General features: G+C 48.2%; 1 protein-coding gene across 2 annotated transcripts in view; it reads left to right on the top strand.

Annotated features, from left to right (window-relative positions):
• Nucleotides 1–26,251, top strand: part of LOC144943613 (semaphorin-3C-like) — a 96,079-nt gene that overhangs the window by 34,714 nt on the left and 35,114 nt on the right. For both annotated transcript variants that reach the window (XM_078871231.1, XM_078871230.1), the window contains exons 3-4: nt 19,850–20,010; nt 21,364–21,426. In XM_078871231.1, the coding sequence (XP_078727357.1) occupies nt 19,850–20,010; nt 21,364–21,426 (224 nt within the window). The remainder of the gene's footprint in view (nt 1–19,849; nt 20,011–21,363; nt 21,427–26,251) is intronic.

The following is a 26,251-nucleotide window of genomic DNA, read 5'->3' as shown; positions in this document are numbered from 1 at the left end:
ATGTCATACACTACCCTAAATGTGTTTATGGTTGTGTTCATAAATAAGATCAAGCAATCCTACACCACACTTTGGCAGAGGTGCATATGAAGCAAATGCAGGGTGCTTAAATAAAATGTTAACACTTACATGGGACTATCGTTTTTAATGGGAAAAAAAAAACTGTGAATACACTGCAACATGATAACAAATGTATATTAATAGCTTCAAAAAGTCTCCACTTGTTCGCCATCGTTGTCAACACGTACCTGGAATCTTCTCCAGGTGGTCTCCAGAGCCCAGAGACACATTTCTTGCGGCATTGTTGCAAATTCTCAGAAGTGTTAACAAAAAAAATTCGAAGCACCCTCCATATCTTGTATGCGTGCCTGAAACGAATCCCAATGTCAACGCGACAGGTTCCCCTCGCTCTACGCGCTTTGAGTTCCCCGACATGCGGCTAAGCGGCCGGAGGTGGGACAGCGTTTTGTTTGTGCACCGTGTGCGCTACTCGGCAGGCAGCCGTCTCGAGCGGTTTCCCTTTGTGCGCCCTTTTTTTTTAGCGTATCTACTACTACTACAGCTACCGCATAGAGCGAGGGAAACCTGGATATATATATTGTCCGTTAGAAGCAATGTAATGTGCTGTGGCACACGCATTTAGAGGATTCCACGCTGCTGTGCGTACATTGGGAAATCGAAAAAACCAATTAATCGCAGACTTTGAAGCACTTTCGGCGCGTGACTTTCAGGGTACATCTTGAAAAAAAATTCTAACTGTGGATGCATGGTTCAAGGCACTGTGAGTCTGGTCACACCTCATCTGATCATCTCGTCGGAACTCGCTCCATACTGAACTGATGTGATCTGCTTTTTGCAAAGGCTCGATCGGGGGCGGGGGGGGAGGTGATGAGACTCCGTGGGGAATTGTGCGATTCAGTGGAGGAAGGGGTGGGGGGAGGAGGATGGACTCGGCGAGAGGCTGTGTAAATTCATTGCAGCTCTCTGTTGGGGGAGTCGTGGACTCGGTGGGGGAGGGGGGTGAGTTATGGAAGCTCCATGAGGAGAGGTCACAAGACTTACATGGGGGGGGGGTGGGGCTGAGAGATTACCTGGGTTGGGATCTAGGCCCGATGAGAGCCTATGCAGGCCCAGGATGTGGTAATGAGACTCCATCTGGGAAGCATGGAAACTCGGTGAGGGTCTGGCACATGGATGGAGGGGTGAGGGCCCGGATGTGGGGTCAGGTGGATCAGCGGCGTGGCCAGACGACAATGGGTGCATGATGAGGGTTTTGGGGGTGGTGGGGGGGGGCGCTAACGGGGGTCTGTCAAGCAGCAGGCATATTAGTGAGGTTGAGTGGGGGTTACAGGGCTAGACACGGGGGGGGGGGGGGTGATGGAAGGGGAGAGATTTTGGTAGGGAATGCAGATCTCACCGGGGAATCCTGGTGCCTCTCGCCGCGCATTAAACCCAAAACTAGCGGCTGGGAAAACGCCAATGTGACTACGGTAGGGCATCACCCCTTCTACCTCTGCCTGCCTGTCCGCCCCTGTACGACTCTGGTTTCGGGTAGAGCGATGTGACGTTAATAATTGAAGTCGGCATGTGGCTGCCAGGACAAATGTGTGGGCAAGGGGAATGCGTACGAAGTGAAAACAGCCTCATCGGACTGCCTGCATCGGCCATCCGTGCAGCTGCGCACCAGATTCACCAGCTACTTTATCTCACAAAAGATAGCAGTAGATGTGTGTAGTACGTACTCTACATGAATATCCACGTGACATTTAATAGAATCTAGTAAATCAAATGTCAGGAAGTGTCCACGTGTTTGGTCACAATGCATTCGTGAAATATGATGGCAAGCGAAGAATGCTCCGTCTGTGTGACGACACACCGCAAAGCTCCGCCGATATTGCGAACAGGTGTGCGGCCTCATTAGGGAGTCTGCGGTGCACAGGTGAGAGCGATACCTGCCAGGCGAGAGCCGTCTGTCCTAGGGGCTTGTTGTGGGTTTTTTTGTTTTGTGCCAAAAGCCCAGGGCCTGGCTTGAGTTTCACCGACACACCGCGACACGGGAGGCAGTCGCCACGAAGAGCAGCTCCGTGCATTCTTGGTCTTGGGTTTCAATTGACTCTCCGAAGGAGGGTGAAGGTTAAAACCATATATTGGATACTCTTTGGTTCTTTCGGTAAAGTGACGTACGTGATGTATTGGAGTTTTACATGTATACGTGAGTAATATGCGTTAATGCGGCAACATAACTCACGTTGCATTTGCTGTAGTAAGGCTTATTATAGGCATATACGTTTCATCATCATCGGGGTAAAGCCGGCATGAATCAACTTATTTAGATTTACCACCAAATATGATCACGTTTCACTTGCGGTACATTAGCTTTAACCACCTCTTTTTAAGTTAAATTGCGAGGACTAAGAGCGTCAGCCCCATGGGTTTTGGAGATGTGCTCTGCTCGTGTCAGCTGTTGTGTTCTGCACCTCAAAGAGGCGCTTCTCAAATCGACGTGGCACCTCAAAGAGGCGCTTCTCAAATCGAAGTGGCTTCTTTCAGATTGTCACACATTTCTACATTTTCTGGCTTTTGTTTGAGCATAGGGACAATGTTTTATCACAAATGTATTATTCACCACTATATTCATGCATAAGTCACTTGCAACCCATGGTCAAGCCACTGCCAGATAAAGGCTTCCCCCATGCCGTGTTGGTCATTGGGGTTGTTTTGACCATACTTCACCATGCGGGTTGGAGCAGATTGGTGAAGGTATATCACACACCACTAATGACAGCCATGGGCTCGGCCCATTGCACAGCACGCCAACCACTGCACCAGCGAGATGTTAACCACCTCGCCTGGTATACAGGAGGTCGTGGGTTCGATCCCGACCCTGACGCCTGCTGCTGTATATTTGGAGTTTGCGTGTTGCTCTCCCCGTGGTCGCGTGGATTTCTATCCAGGTGCTCCGGTTTTCCCCTCCACATTTAGCAACATGCATTTAGAATATTTGGCTGCTATAAATTTCCACACGATAATCTACTTCGTTGAGCAATCATTTGTCATGGCCAGGTCGCTTCTGAAAAAGAGCGATTGAGCTCAGTGGGTCCTGACCTGGTAAAATAAAATAAAAATTATAGTTTCAGTTTTATATGGAAAAATAAATAAGTCTCCAGCCTAATTGATGTCCTCATCGATGCTCGCCGCCCCACCTCGCCTGTCCCTGCCCCACTGTCCGTGGTGCTGCCCGCACCGTGCGAGCGCGTGCTTTGAAGCCGGGTTAAACGCAGAAGTCTGGGAGGCGCGTGCAGCTGTCTCGTCAGGCCGGTGTGATTGCCCCCGCGTGACCCCCGAGTGGAACTTGAGTGTACGGGCCAGCGCGTCGCGCACTGACGTGTTTTGGATTTGAAAATCACACATGCGGGCGCTCTGGGAGGCGGCCCCTTTTAAAAGGGGTTAATGCGCTCAGGATTGATGCATAGCACATGTCCCCTGACCCATTTGCCTCGGACATCAATCGTTGTCTGACGGTAAATGTATACAACCGAGCCATTTTAAGTAGATGTTCCTTTTCTTTCGAACCTGGCCGATTGGCTCTGCGGCATTTACATGCGTGGGGAGCGTTTCTGCAAATACATCTGTGGGCCGGCCTCATTTAATTTGAATCGTATATTGCCACTGGTCACGTTATGTGCTCGTCCAAGGATCCTCTGTGGGTTTGACCAGGACGGGAATGCCAGCAAAGTGACCTTGTAACGCAACCAAATGTCACCAATTCGCAGCGGCCTCAATGAAAGGCGGTGTCGGTTACAATTCAATTAGCGGCTCGTTATGAAAGACAGACGTGTCGCCATGAAACTCCCGGGGGTCGGCTACCAGCCTCGGATCAAAGGGACTGCATGTTAGCAGCGAGGTGGCCCTTTTGCGTGTTTGCCGCTCCAATGTTTTTTACGGGGTGAAATTTCCATCGCACAGCGTCGCCCTCCTTTTTTAATGCGTGGTGGAATGTGACAATGCAGCGCGCCGTCCAACTGCATCGTGGTACCTAACGCGCTGCGCTGCCACACCGACCATGCCCATATGTCTGCGATTCCGTCGCGTAACGTTATCGCTTTCAAAAGGGCTCGATGTCGGTATAACTCGCAATTTTTCACGATTTTTGAGCAAATATAAAAAGCATTTCAATGAACGGCGCTTACATTGCAATATTTTAAAATGATTTAATTTGTCTTGGTGAAAAATAAAGCGCACAATGCTTTGTTTGCCAATGAATCATATGTTTTTAGTTTAACCGGTGTTATCCAGGCACTATAACATTACATTTCAGTACATTTCCATTTGCAAATTTAATTATCACACTCTGCGGCTGGCATCCATACCATCTGTTTCCAGTCGAATCCAAGATTCGTCATCGGAGAGAACTCGGCATCTCAAGGACTCATCGTCACCACCATCTTGCAAACGGCACAATTTCAGAATTGCACCTTAGGTGTGAAAATTGGGGGGCGGCTTTCGGAGGTGATGATGGCTCGCGTAATGATGGCACACACGGGTACACGTGTGTGTGCGTGCTCATGCCTTGCCTCAATTCTCATCGGGTCCTCCGAGGAGGCCTCTTTCATGCTGTGAAACCCAGTAACAACTGCTCTGCCATATCACCAGACCAACACAGGATTGGCAGCCATGCTGCACTGTAGTCCTGGTTCACTGAATTAATGGAAATGTCACAGTCATGATAAGCCGCCGGTAATGTCGGAAAGACATTAAATAAACAACTACGGCACTACTGCATGGGGTTTCGCGGGTGTGCTGGACAGCTCTCCGATGTGTTTTTGGGTCATGCTCCCGTGCTGTTCGGCACGATGTCCAACGTTCCGCTCCACTTGGAAGGTCTCGACACGTGGAGCGGAACGTCGGACAAAGTGACGGGCAACACACGGCATAACCCGACAACACGGCTACACCCACTGCGCAAGTAAATAATGTCTCCTTTTCAGTGAACTTATAAGTGTACTCGGCAGTGTAGGAGTGAAGTTTTAAGGTTGCATAGCCTGTCCACCAGCCCACCCTCACTCGTTCGACTTACTTGTGAGACAAATATAACTTACAACTGACATTGGATTATAACAGTCAAGTGAAGACAAATGCCACGCGCTAAATTGCGCACAGTTTGATTGTGCCCGAAATCAAGAGATACAAAAACAGCATTCATGACAGAACAAACTCTATATCCTCCCGGAGAGCTGGCGAATGCCTATTGGGTGGGGGGGATAATAAAAGCTCTTTGAATTCACGAGCTACACAGGAAAGTTCCAGCCGTGTCTTATTTCAGAGCTATTCTCTACTTGGCAGTGCTGCCAATGCTGTAAAAGAATGTCGATTTTTGGTGATGGAGCAGTGGTTAGTAAATCTTTCTGTGGGGATGCGTGCTCAACAAATGGAACAAAAAAATAATTGCAAAGGCGGGAGGTCGTTGCCTCTTTCATTCTTTACCAACGCCAGCCACGGCTCGTCCCATTAGTGGCTGCGATGTCGTCGAACTCTGGTGCCCACAGTTTAGTTCTGAGTGATGTTTTTTTTGCGCGACCGCCTCTCAATGCGCAGTGCTGTGTACTTGCTTTAAGAGCCGACTTTGGCTGGTGTGATCTAATTGTAAGGAATGCAAACCAATCCACGATGTCATTCTCAGCACTGCATGCTGAGATCAGATTTCTGGTCGCTCTGGAAAAACATTTTGATCCGTTTGCACTTATATTTTTCTTGACCTTGTGATGTCAATTGCCCGAGAAGGTTATGGATTTGCTGTATGGTCTAAATGAACCAAATTCAAATATTACCCGCGAGTTTTTCAAAAAACATTCTTTATATCTCACTTCAACTGCGCTGATCTCTGAGCTCGGCTCCGCCACAAGTGGACATTGTGCAGGTTACAAATGAGCATTATTATTATTATTACTTGGGGTGATCCCGTAACAGTCATCATTCCCTACTGGCAAACTAATGCCCCAGGTCACTCTTGGCAAATGAAACTATCCTGGTCTCACTATTGTCGCCTGGTTAAACAAGATGAGCTTGAAACTTCATAAACAGCATCGGCCGAACATGTCGGGCGACGCAAATGGAATAAAATTTTGCACAAATTTGAATTCTGCTCCTGAGGATGCACTTTGTGGTTCAGGTCGGTTACCTGTCAGGAGGCTACTTCGGAATCAGAATGTTTGTTTAAACTAGAGGAGGAATCCGCTGAGCTCCGAAGCTCTTTTTCACAGATGTCCAGTGTGGGCGGATCAGCGCGTTACAACAGCAAGCGATGCAAAACAACGATGAAAGTGGAAAAATAGGGAAGCAAGTCACTAAATATAAATACATTGTACAAGTCCGATTTTATTAAGCTTGAGCAAAGGTAGCAAATACAACAAAAGCAGTCCCAGACCACACCTCCACTTAGCACGGTTGGCTACGTACGGTGCGAAAGAAGTTCAACTTACATACAAGATAACACGCAGTCCCTCAATAAAATGGTACATTAACATTGAACTCTGGACTTGGACAAGGCCTCCAAAGCCACCGAGGAACCGGGCAGCCAAAGCACAGTGCCACCCCTCCACTTCCCACTGACCCCTCCTCTCCGATGCTTCCTCTCCTGCCCCTCAAGAGCGCCGATCCATTACCCGGTATTAATGTTGAGCATTCTCGTGCAGAGCTAACGGGTTTTGCATGGCAAGTGGGAGCGGTGTAAAGGGGGGTTAAGATAACATGCGGTAGCCGTGCGTGTTTTCACTCGAGCTGGTCTCTGTGGCCAGTGTCCGTTCTCCCACTCTGCTAAACTTTATCTGTTGTCAGAAGAAAGAAAATCTGAAAGCTCGTCCTTAATAAGGGGGTAATACTGGGCTTCGCACTGCTTGCCCGGACTTGGGTCAACATTTAAACGTGCGTATTGAATGTGGGCACGCATGCATGCCTTCAAATGTGCCATGCGTCAGCAAGTTCATGCGAGTGTTCATGATCCGGCCTTTGTGCATGCAGGTGTGTGGACATAACCGCATGTATTTTGTACGCGCAAAAGTAACCTATCTTTTTTTCCTTGCGGTATTGTGTGGCGACGTAGGATGATGTCAATCTGAAAGGCATTGACACACGTAAGACAAATGTCGTAAGAGAGCCTTGTGGACGTAAGCAGGGTGAAGAGGTTACAATGAGTGGAGTCGGCGTGCAGGGTGGGGTGCGGCACGTGGCCGAGACGGCATGGAGTGGGAAGCTGTGGGTGGACAATCAAAGCCACATGATGTACGCACGCATGCATGTTGACCTTCTTTCGCACCGTACGTAGCCAACCGTGCTAACCGGAGGTGCCGGGGAAGGACAACAACCTAAACGCAAAAACAAGTTCTAGAGAAATTAGTTTTCAGTACAGATTTAAGAAGTGCATAGCTCCCAGTGGCTTGCTCATACTGGAAGAGTGTAAGAGTGGACCTTGGGTGTCGACAGTGCACCAGGTTATATGCCAGAAGGACGAAAGTGATCGTGAGCTGCGGTAGCATTGATGACATTGGCTGAGATGCAGAGGTGGGACAAAGTCATTGTTATGCAAGTCCAAGTCGAGTCGCAAGTCGAGTCGCAAGTCATCAAATTCATGACTCGAGTCTGACTCGAGTCCAAGTCACATGACTCGAGTCCACATCTCATAGGTGGGACAAAGTCATTGTTATGCAAGTCCAAGTCGAGTCGCAAGTCATCAAATTCATGACTCGAGTCTGACTCGAGTCCAAGTCACATGACTCGAGTCCACACCTCTGCTGAGATGACCTCTTGACCTTAACCTTTAATACTAACGTTTCCAGAGTAGGAGGGTTTATTTTACCAGGCAAGAACCTGAGCCCACAGAGGCTCTCTTACAAGGACGACCTGGTCAACGTGGCCAAATGAAGAGATAGCACCAAGCAAACAAGGCGTTGTCGTTTTGAAGGACACTTTTAAGCAATCTGCATTAACGCGCCGATGACTCTTCGTTGTCAACGATGGATGGCGGCTTTCTCTGCGTCTTTCCTTTGCACGCCGGTCACCCCCCTGCGCGCGCTCCTTGGGTGACTGGCGCGACTGCTGCCCGAGTCGCTGCCGCCCAGGAGGTTTGTGTCTGCATCGTTTGACAGCGGGGCTGGAGGTGCGCGGCCCGGCTGAGAAGGGCGGGGGGGGGGACATTTCTCACATCGGCTTTCACGGCGCCGCTGAGTGCGCTTGGTCAACGATTTGCCGTCGCGCGCAAACAAACAAACAAACAAAAACGGACAAAAGAAGGGGACGATTAGAATGGCAGAGCAGGTGGCGTTGTTTGGCAAAATTCGAATGCCCGTGCGAAGCGTGGCCGGTAAAAAAAATGTTCTCCCCACCCCCCCCTCCAAATAGAAATGCGAGCACTCTCATTCGCCTGCCTGCCTCCCTCAGCACGCACATCTTGGCCAATTGCCCAAGCAAACGGCGGCCAGATTTTTTTGCAAACAGGTGAAACTCATTTGGAAAGAGCCGCCGTGGTGTTACGGACATTCCAGAAAAATGCTTCACTCCGCTGCAAGGGCCCCTCTTAAGGAAGACACAAAGTTTCATGAGGGTCATTAAGGGTCATTTGCCGAACTGATAATTGTTTTTATTTAACGCTGTATTCGTCTACTTCAGACGGCCACCTCTGACACTCAACGGAGAGTGTCCTGATATGAGGGCACACGCAAAGCGCAGGGCAGCTATCTGGAATACTCGTTCATTTTCAAGCGAGGTTTTGTCGTATGTGCGACCGAGGTATATACATTCCGGTGTAGATGCCGTCAAGTGGTGCTGAGTGATGGCTTCAAACAATCCTCTGCCAAATCCCCGAAAACTTACCACACAATGGCCACAGTGCAAATAGTGCTCAGGGCTGATTGCACTTCGGGTCTCGTTTGGAATTGGTTAAATGAAAACAATCAAGGGAGAGAAATGTGTGTCGTGCTTGTGTTTAAAATTCCATCGTGGGGGGGGGGGGGTAAAGGAGTGTTTGCGTTGAAGAATTGAACGTTTCTGGGCTTCGCTCATCCTGCCGTTGTTGCTGTTTATTTGTGTTGGTAAATTCAGAACATGTGCCGTGTGAATGGGAGGGCAGCACACAGTCGGCGTTTGAGGCAATTGCACACACACACACACACACGCGCACACACGGGGCAGCATAGATGGCTGAGCGAGTGACATTTGCAACAAGCATGTGCCGTCACCATAAATACCAAATGCGCCGTTCATGTGTTCATATAAATAGTTCCACGTTGTATCATTCTAAAAAAAAAGACGAACTAACGAAGAATTTGTATCTTACCAGGTAAAGCGCACTGAGCTACATAGCTCTTTTTCCACAAGCGAGCTGCCCACATATGATAGCTCTACCAAGTGGCTTATGATGTGGACATTTATATCAGACAAATATTCTAAACGCATGTTGATTCTATAATGTGGAGGGAAAACCAGAGGGCCTGGAGAAAAATCCACGTGACCACAGGGAGAACATGCAAACTCCAAATATACAGATGTCAGGGTATGGATCGAACCCACGACCTCCTGCTGCATACCAGGAGAGGTCGTTAACATCTCGCCACAATGTGGTTATCACCTTCACAGTTTGGGCCTTTGATTAAACAATGTAAATAATATGAATTAGACTAACGTTAACTCCTAAAAGTAACACTGATGACAATGAGGCTCAAACAGAAAAAAAACACCGTTGGAGGTCTTGAAGGGTTAACGTTGCAACAGTAATGACTTGCTGAGAACACGCCTACATCCCCGTTGGGATTCTTAAAGTCCATTGGCAAAGACTCAAATTCATATGCTGTGCGGTAGTTGTTTTTGTACTAACGGAGGATCTCTATAATATTTATTCCACTTATCTAGTTCTGTGGGCGATTTAAAGCGCTGCTATACCATCAGATAGATATTCATCATTCCCAGCCATAAGTTCGTGGGGCCCATCTCTGCTTGGAAGTCGTTGACCACCATGAAACCAATGGGACTTGTCTTTGACCGCCCCAATGCTGCCGTAGGATTTGTTTTTCATGCAACTGTTTGCCTTTGGTGATGCGTTCGCACGTCACTGTGCTCATGGCATTGGCCGCTCCGGTGGCCAGCGCTTTAATCGTTCAGATTTATAAAAAGGCAACCGCTGTAAACCACATTGATGCTGTGGCGGAATTTTGAGCGAGCGCGGAACGCGGCCGCAGTGGCACTGGTGCGTGCCGTTATTTAACACTTCCCAACCCCCCAAACATTTAAATATTTCATTTCCTCCCCGTCCAAAAAAATTGTACCTTGGTCCCCGAAGAGACCTCAAATATTATTCATTGTTCAAACCACACACCGAAAGTATATCAGGTTTAATAAGATACAAATGACCCCGCCAAACCAAGGCAAACACCACCAGTCCCAGGGAACCCGCTATTCACGTCGAGAGGATAAATCTGCCGGCTCCACGTTGCCAGCCCCAGCAGGTGCCTCGACCCATAAAAACTCTCTTCCTGAGCACTCACAATCGCCGTTGTGTCCTGCTGGAGGTCCTGGCTGGTTTGGTTTGTTCCCCAAGCACCCGCCCTCTTCCTGTTGGAAGGCCCAGGGGTTCAACCCGCCCGTAACCTTAAAGCCCTCTAATTCCTCGCTCATAAACTTAAATAACATACTCTGCTCAAGCCCAAATGCCTTCGGATCGCGAGGCGGCATTGACGCAAGAACGGAAACGCACGCCAGGTCAGAATACAGCTGGAAATGTACACTGACTACCATATATCCTTCGGTCTGCGAATGTCATAGTGAGCCAAAGATTAATGGATATTGCATGCACTCAAAACTTAGCACATTTGTCCTCACTGTATGAGACTTTTTATTTTTCCAATGGACGTATTTATGTATTTACTTTTTGCCACTGGTGACGTCAAGTCCTCACGAGGTGGAATGCTTCAGAAAAATGCCAGTGTCAACTTTTTGGTTGTGCTTGCTGCTGCTGCTGCCGCTGCGGCTGCTGCGATGAGTCGGTTCCCAGTCGGCGCCTGCGCGTGCCCCACGGCGGCGTCACGTGCCCCCACGGCGGTGTCACGTGCCCCCACGGCGGCGTCACGTGCCCCCACGGCGGCGTCACGTGCCCCCACGGCGGCGTCACGTGCCCCCACGCGGCGTCACGTGCTATTGAATGACGCGCATGGCTGCAGCTGCGCTTGCTCAGGTCCACTTAATCTCGTGCGACGCCCCCTCCGTGCGGTTCGTCGCGATTCGGAACGACGAAAGCGCCAGCGCGTGGGATAATCCCAGCCCGAATCCTGGGTGACATTGACGAGGGCTGTTTGGGTCCACGATGGTCGTCCCCATGCTGATTCGACCGCCAAGGCAACAATACAAGAATTATCCACAGCCGAGTGATGAAACGCAGCTGGATTATTAATTAACATGCTTTTCTGGTTTATTTCAACTTGGCTGTTGGTGCAGTGAACATGAGCTATTACGGTGCGGGGAGGGGGGGGGCAAGGCAATCTGCCGTGCAAACTAAATTACCGCGAAAGCCAGCTCTTTGCGGGGCACCGTATAAAAATAAACCCTCCACTTCAATCATACGTACTTGGGATAATAATTGGTGGTTTTATTTAATTGACGGCGCTTGCCTGTTTCTAATAAGATCCGGTCACGCGGTGAACATGCTCGCAATATAAACAGCGCCAGCATCCCACGGACGCGCTCTTGTCTGCCATTACTGTAGCGAGATTGGAAATGTGTTGGCTTACAAGCCAACACATTTCCATTCTAGCGGTCCAGGTGGTCCGACTTTCACTTGTAATTGGTTCCTGGAGGCTGCTGGTGGGCTTCACCCTAATGTAGAAATGAGGAGTGTAAGGAACCACAGTGCACCGTGGAATCCCCAGACGACCGATCGCCTGCACGTTTGTGTTGCACACTGCCAAGAGGAGGGATTTCGCGTGCAACAGGGCGTTTGTCATTTCCATCGAGATGTAGACATCATGGGACCTCCTTGGCCAGTACCAAAATATGAGAATAGGGTTTTCCCCTTTTATCTGGCAACAAAACAGGTGTTAAGTTGTTAAAACACCAAACTGAAACCTTTTACAAGCAATCATGTCTGCATTAACCACAATACTTGTGGTCAAAATGCAAACAAAAAAACATACTCTGATAATATATGCATTGTCTTTGAAACTGATTGGTCCACACCAGAGACAGTTTTCTTTTGAGCCTCGTCTCAAACGGTGTTAGACCCCAGAAGACGCCAAAAGGCGCACAGCCCAAAGACAACGAACTGTCAGAGTAACGAGAGCTCGAGGTGAGCATCTGCATCATGGGACCTCCTTTGCCAGTACCAAAATATGAGAATAGGTTTTTCCCCTTTTATCTGGCAACAAAACAGGTGTTAAGTTGTTTCCCCATTTGTTGCCAGATAAAAGGGGAAAACCCTATTCTCAGAAATGTATATTTTCAGTACGTGCAGAATACAAAAAGACAATACCCCCACCCCTCCCTCCCGCCCCTATTCCCTGTGCAGTATTAACACACTGATGGGGCAAGTGATCGTAGCGAGCACCTATGAATGGCAGCACGGCACACGAGGGGGATTGATTTCAATTAGCACCGTATCTGGCCACCTTTGTCTCGCCAGGGGTGATGTTTACACGCCGCACCAGTTACCCGTTTACGGCTAAGTTGACCTTGGGGGAGGCCCAGGGCTGGTTCTGATATTCGTCACCGATATTAGCCGCGAACGGGAATTGAACTCGGATCGCCGGGTTGTGCGTTCTCCCCAACACACCTCAAACTGTAACGCACACGCGTGCATCTCGCCATGCTCGTGTGTGTGCGTGTGCAAGTGCACACTCACTTCTGTGGGTATTCATTGAGCGTCGTCAGTTTTGCAAGCCGAGTGTATTTTTACCGCGAGTCTGCGGGGCAGAGTTTCGCACACATCCCTTCGCGTGCCACCAGCGGCTCCTGCCTCCCCCCCGAGAGGCTATTAGGGACATTTCTACCTGATAAGTTGCAGATGCCACCTGCTCGGCTCTCTGAAATCTGCATTGCACTTTCCGCTTCAAAGGCCATGGCAGGCGAGGGTCGGGGGGGCGGTGGATGCCAGCAAATGCGCGTGCCTTTTGCGTGCGAGTATGCGCATGCGCACGTGAGTGTGGACGAGGCATATGTGAACGCCCGCGTGTGTGTGTGTAAGGGTGTACGTTCGCCCGCGTGTGTGTGTGTAAGGGGGGTACGTTCGCCCGTGGCGAGTGTGCTTGTGCGGGTGTCCGCTTGTGAGCGCATGAGCACATGTTTTGATATAGGGCATGGGGACCAGCAGTGGAGTGAACGATGACAGAACGAATCACAAAGGAAAATAAACATGAATAAGGATTAATGTCACTGGACTAGCCACGATTTTTTTTCATTTCTTGAGTTTGGTTTGAATTGTCTCAATAGTTTAGCATGGAATTCCCACAGAAACGTCCTGATGTTTTATGAGTTTAGATATTGCCAAAAATATTTGCGTAGCGTGTAACCATGGACGTCAATTTAAATTGCGTGTTGTGTGCGTTGATTGTATTTGTGGATTGACAGTAAAAGTATACCGTTTAAATCGGTTGTGGGATTCGTATTCTCCCCGAGAAGGCATTGAGGGTCCCAGTCCGAGAATGTGCATGTCCTCGGCAAGCACGTATGAATAATCACACCGCGGTAAGTAGCTGATAGAAATTAGTTTAACACGTAGGCTTTCGCGACCAATATTGTTCATAATCAACGATTTTTGGGTTTAGATCGCGTTATTTATAAATGTGTCGTAACCCTCCACCACCCGACACGGCCAATCAGTAAAAAAAGTGTCACGTTGACAAAAGACAAATAGTTCACTGCTTTAGCCCACCGGTGTGTTGAAGCGTGAAACCACAACATTTACAATTTGAGTACGACGTTTCGCTGGTAATTGCATCCAGCATCATCGGGCAATTCGCCAGAATGATAGAAATTATGTGAACAAGATTATTTTAAATAGAAGCTGTAGCTTTAAAAAATAAATCGCGAGATTCACGAATGAAGGTGGCAATAGAAGTGAAATGGTGGGGGGAGGGGAAGTGGAATGAGACAGACGGGGCAGAGACACGAGAAGGACGTGGCGCCTGCTCCAATCGCGCCGGCAGATATTTGTAATTCTTCGTCACTCGTTCCGGATCAGAGGGAGTTGTAAACACAATCTTATTTTAAACAGGGATGATTACGTTTCCCTAACAACCGGCGTTCAATGCGCCCTGTAAAGAGATGAACAAGTAGTTGTTAATTGGCATCTCAAGCAGGCCCAAACTGTCCTCTCGGATCGATTCCTTCTGAGCGGAGCGTGCGGGTGCACGGTGGTGACAACCTGGACCACACGGCCAGCATCGGCCGCCAGGTGTGCCTCTCGCCACACCACCCCACCCACACCTGTCCTAGTGATGGCCAACGTCATCATTTGTCCCATTCGTCCACAAAGCCACCACCTATGTTTTGTTCTTCTTTCATGTGGTCTGTATGCTTAAACCTCCATGCAAATCCTTTATCGCAGTGGCTTTTGGCTAACCATCGAACATAGGCGGCCACTGCATCACGCATTTTCAGATGCGCTTCTGGGACCCTTTGGAATGCTCTTCCTTCTGATATTAGGAAGCCACTGGAATTATGCAGTTTTAAATTTAATTTTAAAACTCTTTTGAACTTATTGTGTGTTTAGTTTGTTTTTCTTCCTCGCACCTCCGATTAGCAGGTTTGCTACGTCGGTGCAAAAGAAGTTCAACATACATACACATTTACGTGTTTGCACACATACACGCCTAGTCAGAGGCCACCTTCTGCCAAGATATTTCAGACCTAGTTTCTGTACAAAGATGACCTTTACAGGCAGCATAAAGAGCTTCAGTTTTAAGTGCCAGGCTGACGCATTTCGTAATGGACTTGTGATGTTCTCATGCGGAACTTGTGTAATGAATGGCCGTCAATGATTTGCAGTCCTATTATGTTAGCTCATTTGCTAGGGGAAAGTGCTCAAATCTGGTGTCGAATGAGTTCAATCGTCGCTGTAATCTTGATGTCGAAATCAAGTCCAAGTGTGTCCGTGCTCATCGGCATTCCAAGGCAAAGCATCTCCCTGGAACAAGCACGCATTGGGGCAAGCACTCGTCTGTAGTGGTGGCTCTGAGCAGGTGTTGGAAATTCCACATTCCCATGGCAGTTCGCAGGTTTCTTTGTAAGGCAACCACTGTTGTCGTCCCAGAGGGCGGTGCTCACGTTCATGCTTGGCTAGGCCACGGTTTGAACTCACAAACTTTCCAATTCTGAGTGAAGTGTGTCCTGAGCACAGCTCCCACCCGTCTGGAAAGAATAGCTATCCAATATAGTGCACGTGCCAATCTTAACAAAAGCGAAGGGGGGGGGGGGGTCTGGTTGCGCGCTTTAATTTACGGGGTGCGGGGGGTGAAAGTCACAGTTTGGCTCGCTAATCGAATGAAGGGAGAGGGCGCATTCCACGGTTGGCGCTCGGGGCACTGGCGCTCGACGCATCTGGAGAGTGGCACCAGCCAACGTGGACATCTTCGTTGCTGCTGCTGCTGCTGCTGCCCCCTCACTCCTGCCTGTCCGTTGGTGACCAGCGTTCTTTGGAAAGGACAATTGGAGTATTGCGTTTTTTATAACGGCTGCTTATCTCAGCCCCGTCGCCAGGCAGCCTTGGTCATCACGGATAGCCCTGGTGAAGTGCCGTTGGTGCTGTAATCATCGCAGTGACCCCCCTAGATGTGGTCAAATATCATGTGAGGAGCTCTCAATCATCGGAGTCTTCCGATCTAATGAGCGGTCGGGACTGAACTTTGCTACGACATCGGCGATCAATAAACGTCTCATGCGCGTCTCTCGTGAATGCTGTGACACCCTCGATGGGGTCAAAGGTCACGAGCAGGTTTCCCTGGGAGTGCAGCCTTTTCATGCATTTACACGCGTGCGATACGTTGCTCTGTCTAGAGTTCTCCGCAGTGCATTGCTTGGCATCGCTCGGCGAGCCTTACACTGTGAGATGCTGCCCTCAAAAGTGTGTGTGTGCGCGCACGTGCCAGTTGGATTTGTGAATGTGCGAGCGTGTGCCGCACGGTGCATTGGGTGACTCGTTTGCCTTATTGCTTTTGAGATAAATGACGTCTGTTCCTGTTTGGCCGTGCGTGCTTCATACGTGCATTTGAAGTTCACTTTCAATTTATCAACTGATGTGCACACGGGTGCGTACGCTTGTCAAAGACTAATTGTTGAATGTATTCCCATGGTTAGTCATACTCTTGGCCGGTGCTTAGTCTTAATTAATTTGTTCAATGAAAACTATAATTATGAATGAATGCGAGTGGTGAGGAAATCGGAGATTGGGAAGAATGTGACTCCGCTAGTCAGAGCTGGAGTCTCTTTGTATTCTAACAAAACAAATTAATACATTTTGGCTTCAAAATTAAACGTGACTTCACGTCCTACATCTTCCCTCGTATTCCCCCAACCTTTCACATTTCATCTTTCTAGGGGCCCAATGCCTACAGTACACACAGAGGGTGTTTATATATATTACACAAAAACTCTATAACTCTTGGCTGTTGTCATTAGTGCCGGATGCTATTAAATGTCCTCAGATCTTATGCAGTAGAAGTCGATTGGAAATCTCCCGACTCAAATGAGCGTGGACCAGTGCTCGTCACAATCGGCGACCCTGAGCCAGTGCTCGGAATTCCATGTTACTGGGGCGAGGGCCAATCGTTCCATGATACACCACTGTACGTACGCACAGCTGTGCCGATGTGTGTTTTTGTTTTACTTCGACAAAACGAGGTAACACATTTCCAGCGAGCGACAAATGCGTTGTTAAACATTATTTTTATATCTATACACGGCCCCTAAGCATTACCCCCGACAGAGCGGGGAGCGAGCTATGGCCCACGCCTCGAACGCGAGCCCCTCCGAGTGTGTGGTTACCACCGCCGCCGCCGTGAGTGGTGCTACACACAAGGGACATTGGCTCCTGTACCCACAAGCCACCTGGATCTCATCCGACAGCTGCCCCCTCGAGGGGTAATTGAGCAAATTAGTTTCAGGTCAGGTGCTGGAGGGCACAAAGGGCTGTGACCGGTGGGGGCAAGGGGCTCTGATGGAGATGGGAGTGGAGGGGGGGGGCACAGTGGGCACAGGAGGTGGCTGGTGGGAGCCGGGGAGGCTGGCGCGGGAGGGGGTATAATTAAGGGATGGTGGGGGCTGCGATTTGTGATGTGTCCGTGTACGGAGGGAAGAGACGGGAGGCCACGGAGATGGTACGGCAGTAGTATAGATGTTGCGATGGGATAGAGGTGGAGATCGGCAAGGTATACTGACTATGTTGGAGCTCATAATCAGGGGGCAAGATGTGTATGAGGTGATGCGTTTACCCCGTGTGTGCGAGTGCACGTGTGTGTGTGTGTGTGAGCAGTGGTTAACGCACTGTGCTACACGGACCCGGTGACATGAGTTTGATTACTCACCACAGCTAACATCAGTTTGCGAAGTGATGTCAGAACCGGTCCATGGCCTCGCCTTGGTCAACTCGATCTGAGATGAGCACTACCTGGTACGCTCTGTAAATATCAGCAGTGGGGAGAGAGACAAATGCGAACCGGCGTGGCGCAGGCCGCTCCCTCGACCGCCGAGCCGGCGTTGACAGTGAACGTGGTTGGTATGAACGGAGTGCGATTCTCAAAGTAAGCGATGGCTGTGGTGGCTCGCAAGGAGGAGGCGTGCACGGCGCGTGGCAGAGTGGGCAGGTCCAGGTGCGAGCCGTTTGCTTCACGACGCTGGCACTCGAGCATGGAGCCAACGTTCGTGCATCGGACGTGCGCTGAAAAACCCCGCAGCCCCGAGCTCGGCGCATCGTGTTACCAGCGCCGTGTTGATCCTGTCTCTCTCACATCTTAACATGGGAACTGCACATTGTCAAGGGTCACTGGGCAAGTTCACAATGTTAAGTTGCGTAATTCTTGGATCGGATGTCAAAATGTGTCATCCACTGCACGCACGTACGTGTCAATGGGAACGTTGTCGGCGGTGTGGGGAGCGGTGGTGCCGCGGTTAGCGCTACGCTACGAACCTGGCCGCCCGAGTTCGATTCCCGCTCACGGCCAGCACCCAGTGACGATTATCTGAACCGGTCCTGAGCCTCCCCTAGGTCGACTGGACCTCAAATGAGTACCTGGTGTGATGTGTAGACATCGCCACCGGAGAGACAAAGGCGGCCGGGCGTGGTGCTGGCCACCCACCCCTTCGCGTGCGGTGATGTGTTTTTTTTTATTACATACTGGTGAGGAGTGCATCGTGGTCAAGAATGATGCTGTTATAACAATGTTTATGTTCAAGTGCTTTGTTGTTTAAAGTTTATAACTGTTTAGATAAAATGGTGTAAACGGCTGGCTCTTAAAACTGTCTTGTGACTTTGAGGAGTAAACCATTTTTAAGAGTTTTCCTAATAGAGAATTCCAATGGATTTTTTTTTATACCATTCCTCTTTTCACGTGACGAGTGCAGATGCATGAACGCAATTCAACTTGTTGGCAAACTAACATCTGCATGAAAAGTTGTGGCTCGTGTGTTGGTCAGTTAACATTACAGACTCAAGCCCTAAAGCTTTCGCCGCTGCGATTATTGTCACGGTTATCCACGCTCGCTTGAACCTCCCAAGCAAAACTATATTGGCGACGTCATATGTACCGCCCGAATAAGCGATTTAACTTGGGCGACCCGTAATTAAGATGAGAGGGGAGCTGAGCAAAGCAAGAAAGCGGAACGTCGTCATGAAGGGCACATTCGTGGTTGCATCGAAAGAAAACGGGGCGATGTATATTTTATGAGCGCCTAGTTTTTGTGAAGAAATGGTGCCAACGGATACAATAATATTTCCGTGTAGCAGTCGATGGAAATGCTGGTCGCTTGGTTGGCGATGCTGGTTTGCCCAGAATGAACAAACTGAACGCTGCTGAAATATTTACGGTCAGGGAAAGGCACAAAGTTATTTTGCTTGTACTGCAGCTGTGCCCAGTTTTACAATATGGTTTGGAGTTTTTACTGCTTATGCTCTTTACCAACAAAAATGCGTTTTATTATGCAACCGAAAATGTGCTGTTTATTATTACTCGTTCACATTTTTTAAATGTTGTGCAGTTGAGAGATTTTTGTTTTTATTCTCTCTCAACTGTGCACCCCTAATCCGCATCGCTTTGTTGTAAATACCATGCCATGCTGATAAAATATGTGGTCGATATTTTTATTTTATTTTATTTTGCCAACTTGCATCTGTGTCGCATTTTGCAGTGCCCTGTGAGATTGACTACCAAGTCTCTGGTAGTTAACATCTCACAGTGGCAAGATGTGAACTACCTTGCCTGGTATACAGGAGGTTGTGGGTTCGAACCTGACCCTGACGCCTGCTGTATATTTGAAGTTTGCATGTTTTCCCCGTGGTCGGGTGGATTTTACAGATTTGCCCTCCAACTTTGGAAACACGCGTTTAGAGTTTTTGGCTGTTTTAAATTTCCACATGATAAGCCACTTCATTGGGCTATCATTTGTGGCCAGGTCGCTTCTGAAAAAAGAGCTATATAGTTCAGTCGGCCTTACCTGGTGGAATAAAAACTTTTTGTTTTGTTTTAGTAGATGGTGGTAAATATCAGATCGTGGCAGTGGGGTTTTTATATATCAATTTTTTTTACACAAATTTTTCTGACTGGCCACTGACTGTCCACTGTCCCCTACACACCCCTTCTCCCCGTCTCCTCGTCAACTTCAGAGCTGCAAGCCTCGGGCACACTCCAGAACTTCTCGCTTCTGAGCAGAAACAACGACTTCCGCATCCTCCTGCTGGACGAGGACCAGGACCGCTTCTACGTGGGAGCCAAGGACCACGTCGTGTCCCTGGACATGAACAACATTGAGCGCGAGCCGCTCACGGTAAGAGCGTCCGGACGGTGGCGTCGGCGTGCTCACGTCAGCCACCTCGTTTCTGAGACATTGCCGGCCTTTCTTAGATTTCAGGGACACTTCTGGGAAAAACACAACTCGTCCGCAATAAAATAATTGTGGGCGGGGGATTTTCTTTTTGGAAGTAGAAACAAATGGAAGAGAAATTCCCGGAACCTCAACGTTGAAATCTAAACGTGCCGCGCAGACGTCATCGTACTAATTCGAAGCAGTTTCATACAGTGCGACTACTTCATTTTTTCTGGTTCGTTTATGTAACTGTTCCATGCTGGCTGCGTATTGGATAGGCTGGCCACTTGCCATGGGAATGTGTCATTTCCACCACCTAGGCTCGAGGCTGTCGGGCAGGGATAAACATTGACCGACTTTTATTCATTGATTGGTCGGCAACATCTCATTATAATTGCGTTTGCATCTGTGAAATGAAAATGGCCCATTGACTAAAAGCAGGCACGCAGTCATGGGAAATACACTGTATACCATGCTCGCACTTGGGACTGCACAAATCTGGCACTTAATGCCTCCCCCCCTCGGCCCTTCCAGGTGCAAGTCTTTGTTAATCAACTATGCCCGGCAGAGTTTAGCGTTGGATTATAACAGGGAAATGCCACTTTGACTATGCACAAACAAGCAGTGGACTTTAATGGTAAAGTCACTCTAATTCCACGAGCAGTTCAGTTTCCAGTAACCCAACACGCAGCACGCTTGGTTCGGAGTCAAAGAAAATATGCGTAGGCTGGCACGGAAGTTTCGGGTTCAGGTCGACGCTGTGAGCAGGCGAGGGAGGTGAGCGCCTGCGTGGCTGTTTCTGTTGCGAGGGGGGGGGGGTGAAGAAAATGTAAAAAAAAAACTCGCAGAAGAACAGAACACTTAAAGCGTACAATAGCATCATCGGTTTATTTTTGGGTTTCATCGTGTGTTATCGGAAGACTGGTTGAGCGGCACGATTTCATGAGCAGAGCGTGCGCGCGATGTTTGAAGCACACCCATTTTGTGTGCGCCCCACTCTGTGGCAATAATCTGTAAAAATTAAAAGTGCGCAATTAAATTTATATCATACACTTCAGGAATAGTATTTAAAAATGATTCACTGGGTTTAACAAACATTTCAATTATGTGTTTGCCAGTTCCTATTACGTTAAGCCTCAGCTATTTGTCAAGTCAATAATAATGCATGACTGTGCATCACTTCTTTGCAAAATGGAATTGTGGAATGCATTGGATAAGCAAAAGGTACATCCCCCCCCTACCCTTTCTTGTTTATTTAAAGTTCTGTTCTATAAAGCACACACCCATTCTCATCTGCTTATTTGTCTGGTGCAGGCCTACTGGCCCGCTGGGAGGGACAGCAAGGAAGAGTGCAAGCTGGCGGGCAAAGACGCAGAGGTACGTTGGCAATTGGCTTAGCAGCAGTGTGCACTGTTTTTCCAGAGTGAGAAACTATCATCATCATCATCACCGTTGGCTTTAATAACGACTTAGCCTGCGGTGAGTACTCTTGCCGTGGAAGCGGGTGAATGCTGCACCAAAATGTATGATTCATGCAACAGCCGGATCGTTGTAGGGTCTTTCATCGCGTCACAAGCGCTGTTCACTTCCTCCACGAGGTAGGAAAATATCAAACTCGGAGCGATGATCGACTCGAATCGTCGGATTGGATTTGAACCTGTGAATATATCTGAGCCTGTCCTGTGCATGCAAATCACTTTCACCAGCCCACGTCACAAAACCCGCACTGATCAGCGTGGTGAAGTATGGTCAAGCAGCCCCCACGACCGACACGGCATGGAGAGGCCTTGATCCAGCAGCTTCTTTACTATGGACTGTAAGTGCTGTTTATTTCGGTTTAAATATGCCCAGCGGGACTGAACAGATTCGCTTCTGAGTCATACTGATAAATAAACCGTTTTACCAAAGAACAGCCTGGAATGCAGAAATTAAACTTCATTTTAACTTTATTGCTCAGCTCGATAGCTTTGTTCTTAACTCCAAAATCGAATGCCAACACAGTTGTGGAAATTTTTGGGAATGTCGTCTATTTAAAATAATTCAAGTCCTGCCAGCTGGGTGGTCTATAAAAATATTAGTTTCACTGTTTCCCTACATCACTGAAGACCTTTTAGCAGAAATTGAATGGTGAGCAAACATTAAAATGAGTGTCAGTGACATGAGTCTACTTTGCAGCCCCAGTGCATCTGTCAATCTGCTATCTTGTTACAATATCCACTACATATAAAAAGAACACGTTTTTATAATGTAGGCAGTTGTAAGGAAAGTCTTCGGCTCCATCGTGGTTTTTCTAATCTCATCTCATAAATCATCTAACCAACCCTAACATTACAAAATTAGCGTCCGAATCATGAATCAGATGTAACGGCGGGCACACGACACGATTGGCACGCTTTCAAACGCTCACGCAAATATTTAGCTTTTTTACCCCCGTGGCAGATTTATTAATTTCGGCACGGTCATATGAACTGGCGCCGGCGATATAGGCCTCTATCCGATGGCTTGTGCGGACGGCACCGTAACCCTAGACCCACGCGCGACCCCGTGAACCGGCCGCACCCCCTGGAGCCCGTCGCCCGCCAGAGCGGGCGCGTGGCACGGCGAGAGTCTGCGCGTGCGGCGGAGACAGGTGTGCAAATACAGCTGCGTGGGCAGTGCGTCCGCCTGTCCGCGCACCCGTCCCCCGAGAGCTCGGAAGAAAAGGGCACGGTCGAAAACGCCCCGACATGTCGCTGCGTGGCAGCTCCAGTGCATTCTTGGGCAACCGTCGCGAAGCCCGCCACCGTCGCCGCCGTCGCCGGGGACCAACGCGGTGGTGGCGGCGGCGGTTGTAAAGATGCTCGTTGCGATGAATATTTATCGCGTTCGGGTCGGCGACGACGTGAATAAGAGTGCAGGAGCAGTTGATGGGTCCTTGTAAGTGCTTCTTTAGTCACATCTGCAGTTAAATCCCCGTATATATACACACCGATTTTCTTTTGACAAACTAGTACTGAATACTAAATACTGGCACAGGCCAAAGTTGATTGACGGGTGTGAAGAAGCCTTTGTGACAGCGGAGGGAGAGCGACCGTGGGGGGGGGTGGGGTTAGGATGGCCGCATCACCGCTCCAGACACATGTTCGCCCGAGTCTACATCTCACGAGCAGCTGCGCATGCTTGCCATGAAATTGGCCAGCACCCAACGTGTCAATCACAGCTGATGCAACACTTGAGCGGTCTCCCACAGACATCCACTTTGCACTTGACGAGGCCGAGATGGCTCGCACGCTGGTCCCGGCGGATGCTCCTACACGGTCGATGTACGGAATCAATTGCAAGTCTCTGTACAACGGACAGTGGTCAGGAGCTCTCCCATACGTTGATATGTTGGACCATGAACGTGTTAGAACCATTGAGAGGTGTTGAGAAGAAGAAAAACATCCATGGTAGTCCTTTCACGTGTTTCAATCGTGTGTCTAAACATGACACGTGACTCGGATGTCTATCACAAAATTGCGATACGAATTCCCATAAATACGTGACATACATACATTGCTGTACGGTTGTGTGCAAAGTTAATATAATTAACCACTTTACATCTATTTGTAGCCTCATCACTATACTGCAAATGTTAACCAATAATGAGCTCTTGCAGAACATTTTGTTACAATTAATGAATGATTTCCCACTACCTAATTTATCTAAATGCGCAAATACAATTAATATCAATGTGTCCTCAGATGCAGTAACAATGCTTTACTTTAAACATGCACTTGTTTTAGCATTTACACTTCATGAAGAATTACCACCAGGCGCATATGCTGTATAGTACGGCTTTCATTCTTGTGCTGGTGACACGTGCAATGCACCAAACCGATACCCACTTCTTCCCTCTCTCTCTCTGACGAGAGGAACAGCCTTCTAATGGCCATTGTTGCATCGGGTGATCTTCATTCACTGATGTGCTGGCGGTGGATTGCAGGTAAAAGCAACCGATGCCTGTGAACCGAACATTTCCCTCGGTAACTGTTGACGTTGACGAATATAAGGACTCAACTATGTACCTATATACATACATACTAGTTTTTTTTGCCTTTTGTTTCATAATGAATGTTATTTATATAAACCCTTTTGCTGATTTTTAAAGTGTTATATGAACAGGACAGGTGACATTTTACCATGTACAGCAACCATAAACACATGAAAAGACCTCGGTTTACAAGTTATGAGTAAAACTCTACACAATATACATAGATGTAAAAACGTAAACATCTTGGGAACAGTAGCCAATCGGCTGTTTTAATTGTCATAGTTGATTCTTGATTTGAAGCTTTCGTGACTGTAGAAATCCATACTCTTTGGTCTTCCAGTTTTTTCTTGCTGTGGTTGTCCCGCCTGATGACGATTGCTTGTGTTGCGATCGAAGCGTCATGATCTATGATTTTTCTACCGCTGTGACTTTACCGAAAGAACCAAAGACTATGTCATAGTTGAATTCAGCACATCAAAATCCATAATGAAGAGCACAATTCATCTCCGAAGCTTGACGACGTCTGGACCCACGTTCCAAAAGCACGGTTGCGATATCGTAAAGTCGCTCATCGTAGCGCGCGGGGTTGTTGCCACGCTTCACGTCGCTCGCGCCAAGTGTCGCGAGCGACGGCGGCGGTGGTGGTGGAGCCCTTCTTGTCCACCGACGCTGGCGTCTGAAACCCCTGGCGAGCTTCTGCGCTACAAGCAGCAATTATCGTAATTACGCCCTTTCGCAATATGCCACTAAAGTTACGTTATTTCACCTATTCAGGTATGATCTAACGCACAATGAATGGTGGTAAAATTACTGTACGTAGTATTACGTTAATGTTTGAGATATGGAAGGTGTTGTAGTTTGTGTGTGTTGTTCCGGATTAAATAGAACAACTTTAACAACAGTTGCTTTTTGTTTCGGTAAAGTTTAATATTTTATACAATCAGATTTAGCAGCTTCGTTAACTTTATTGTAACCGAAATAATAACTCAAATAAAATACCTTTATAGGTACTGAGGCTCCCAAAGTGCAATGCTCGATGGTGTGTGGCACAGTTTGGCACCAGCTATCATAGAGTGCGGTCGTGTCACTACAGTTCTCTGCGGTGAGTAACAATGTCTTTAAAATTAGCGGCACTACGCCTCTCTAAATAAAATTATCGCTGAACTGCTTGCGCATTCCGAGATTCAGCGGTGAACGGGACACCCACCCTGCAACTTCCAGACGTCTCAGAACGAGAAAGGGTTAACAAAAATAAAATGATAAATGGCACCCTAATCCAACTTGGTTGTCATGGCAACCGTAGTTTTTTTTCTTTAAATGTGGTTGGAATGAGTATGTGATTTGGCTTCCCGTTCGGGCAGGTAGCAATTCTGAGGTCATCTCTGGGAGCACAGCCCCACACTGTGGCCCATCAATCAGGGACATCCGTGGAAATATTTTAATGTTTGCACCAGTATTTCTGGCAGGCGAGTGTAATACCTCTCACCCCCCCACCCCTCTCCTGGCACCTGGCACAGCAATTGAGCGTTAGATGGGTTTTTTTTACTCCTCTTCATGCAAGCTGCACGCTTTTTTCATAGTTCATCCCAGGAACAATGAAAACCATATTGTTTTTGAGCGGAGAACTGCTACTGGAATGAAATCTATTCCAGATTTCAGGCATGAGCATTTTATTTTCTAATTTCAGGCTGAATTTAGATAAATATGATTTGCTGTGAACTAAAACACCCTTTTAGTTTGTCAGGTAAGTTTTATTTTTGTAATAGACCTGAAACTACAAGAGGAAAAAAACCAAGATATTCAGGGAAAAAACAAATATGTATATTTAGTACAAACACTGTAAAGGTGCAGCCCTGCAATTGCTTGCTAACGGCACTGGTGGCAGAAGAGGCCTGCACTACAGAGAGCTGGCAGGGCCCCAGGAAAATGTTGATTTTGGACTCGTCTCCCATGCTGACCAGGCGTCTTGGAAGAGGTGGCAGTACCCACACTTTACCCCACCACACGCACGACCCGCCGGTTAACTGTTTTATAAACAAACGGGCAAAATATAAAATGCCACCTTTTAAAGGACGAATAAGCATTGAATAACCAAAAGGACTTGGAACTAAAATAAATATTGAGATAGAGCAAGCTGCCCATGTCCATCTGCCGTAAGCCTTTAAATACATTACTTTGTTTGCGAGGACA

Source organism: Lampetra fluviatilis, chromosome 32 (genome assembly GCF_964198595.1).
Source record: "Lampetra fluviatilis chromosome 32, kcLamFluv1.1, whole genome shotgun sequence".
Taxonomy (NCBI): Eukaryota; Metazoa; Chordata; class Hyperoartia; order Petromyzontiformes; family Petromyzontidae; genus Lampetra; species Lampetra fluviatilis.
This window is presented reverse-complemented; position numbering and strand designations above follow the sequence as displayed.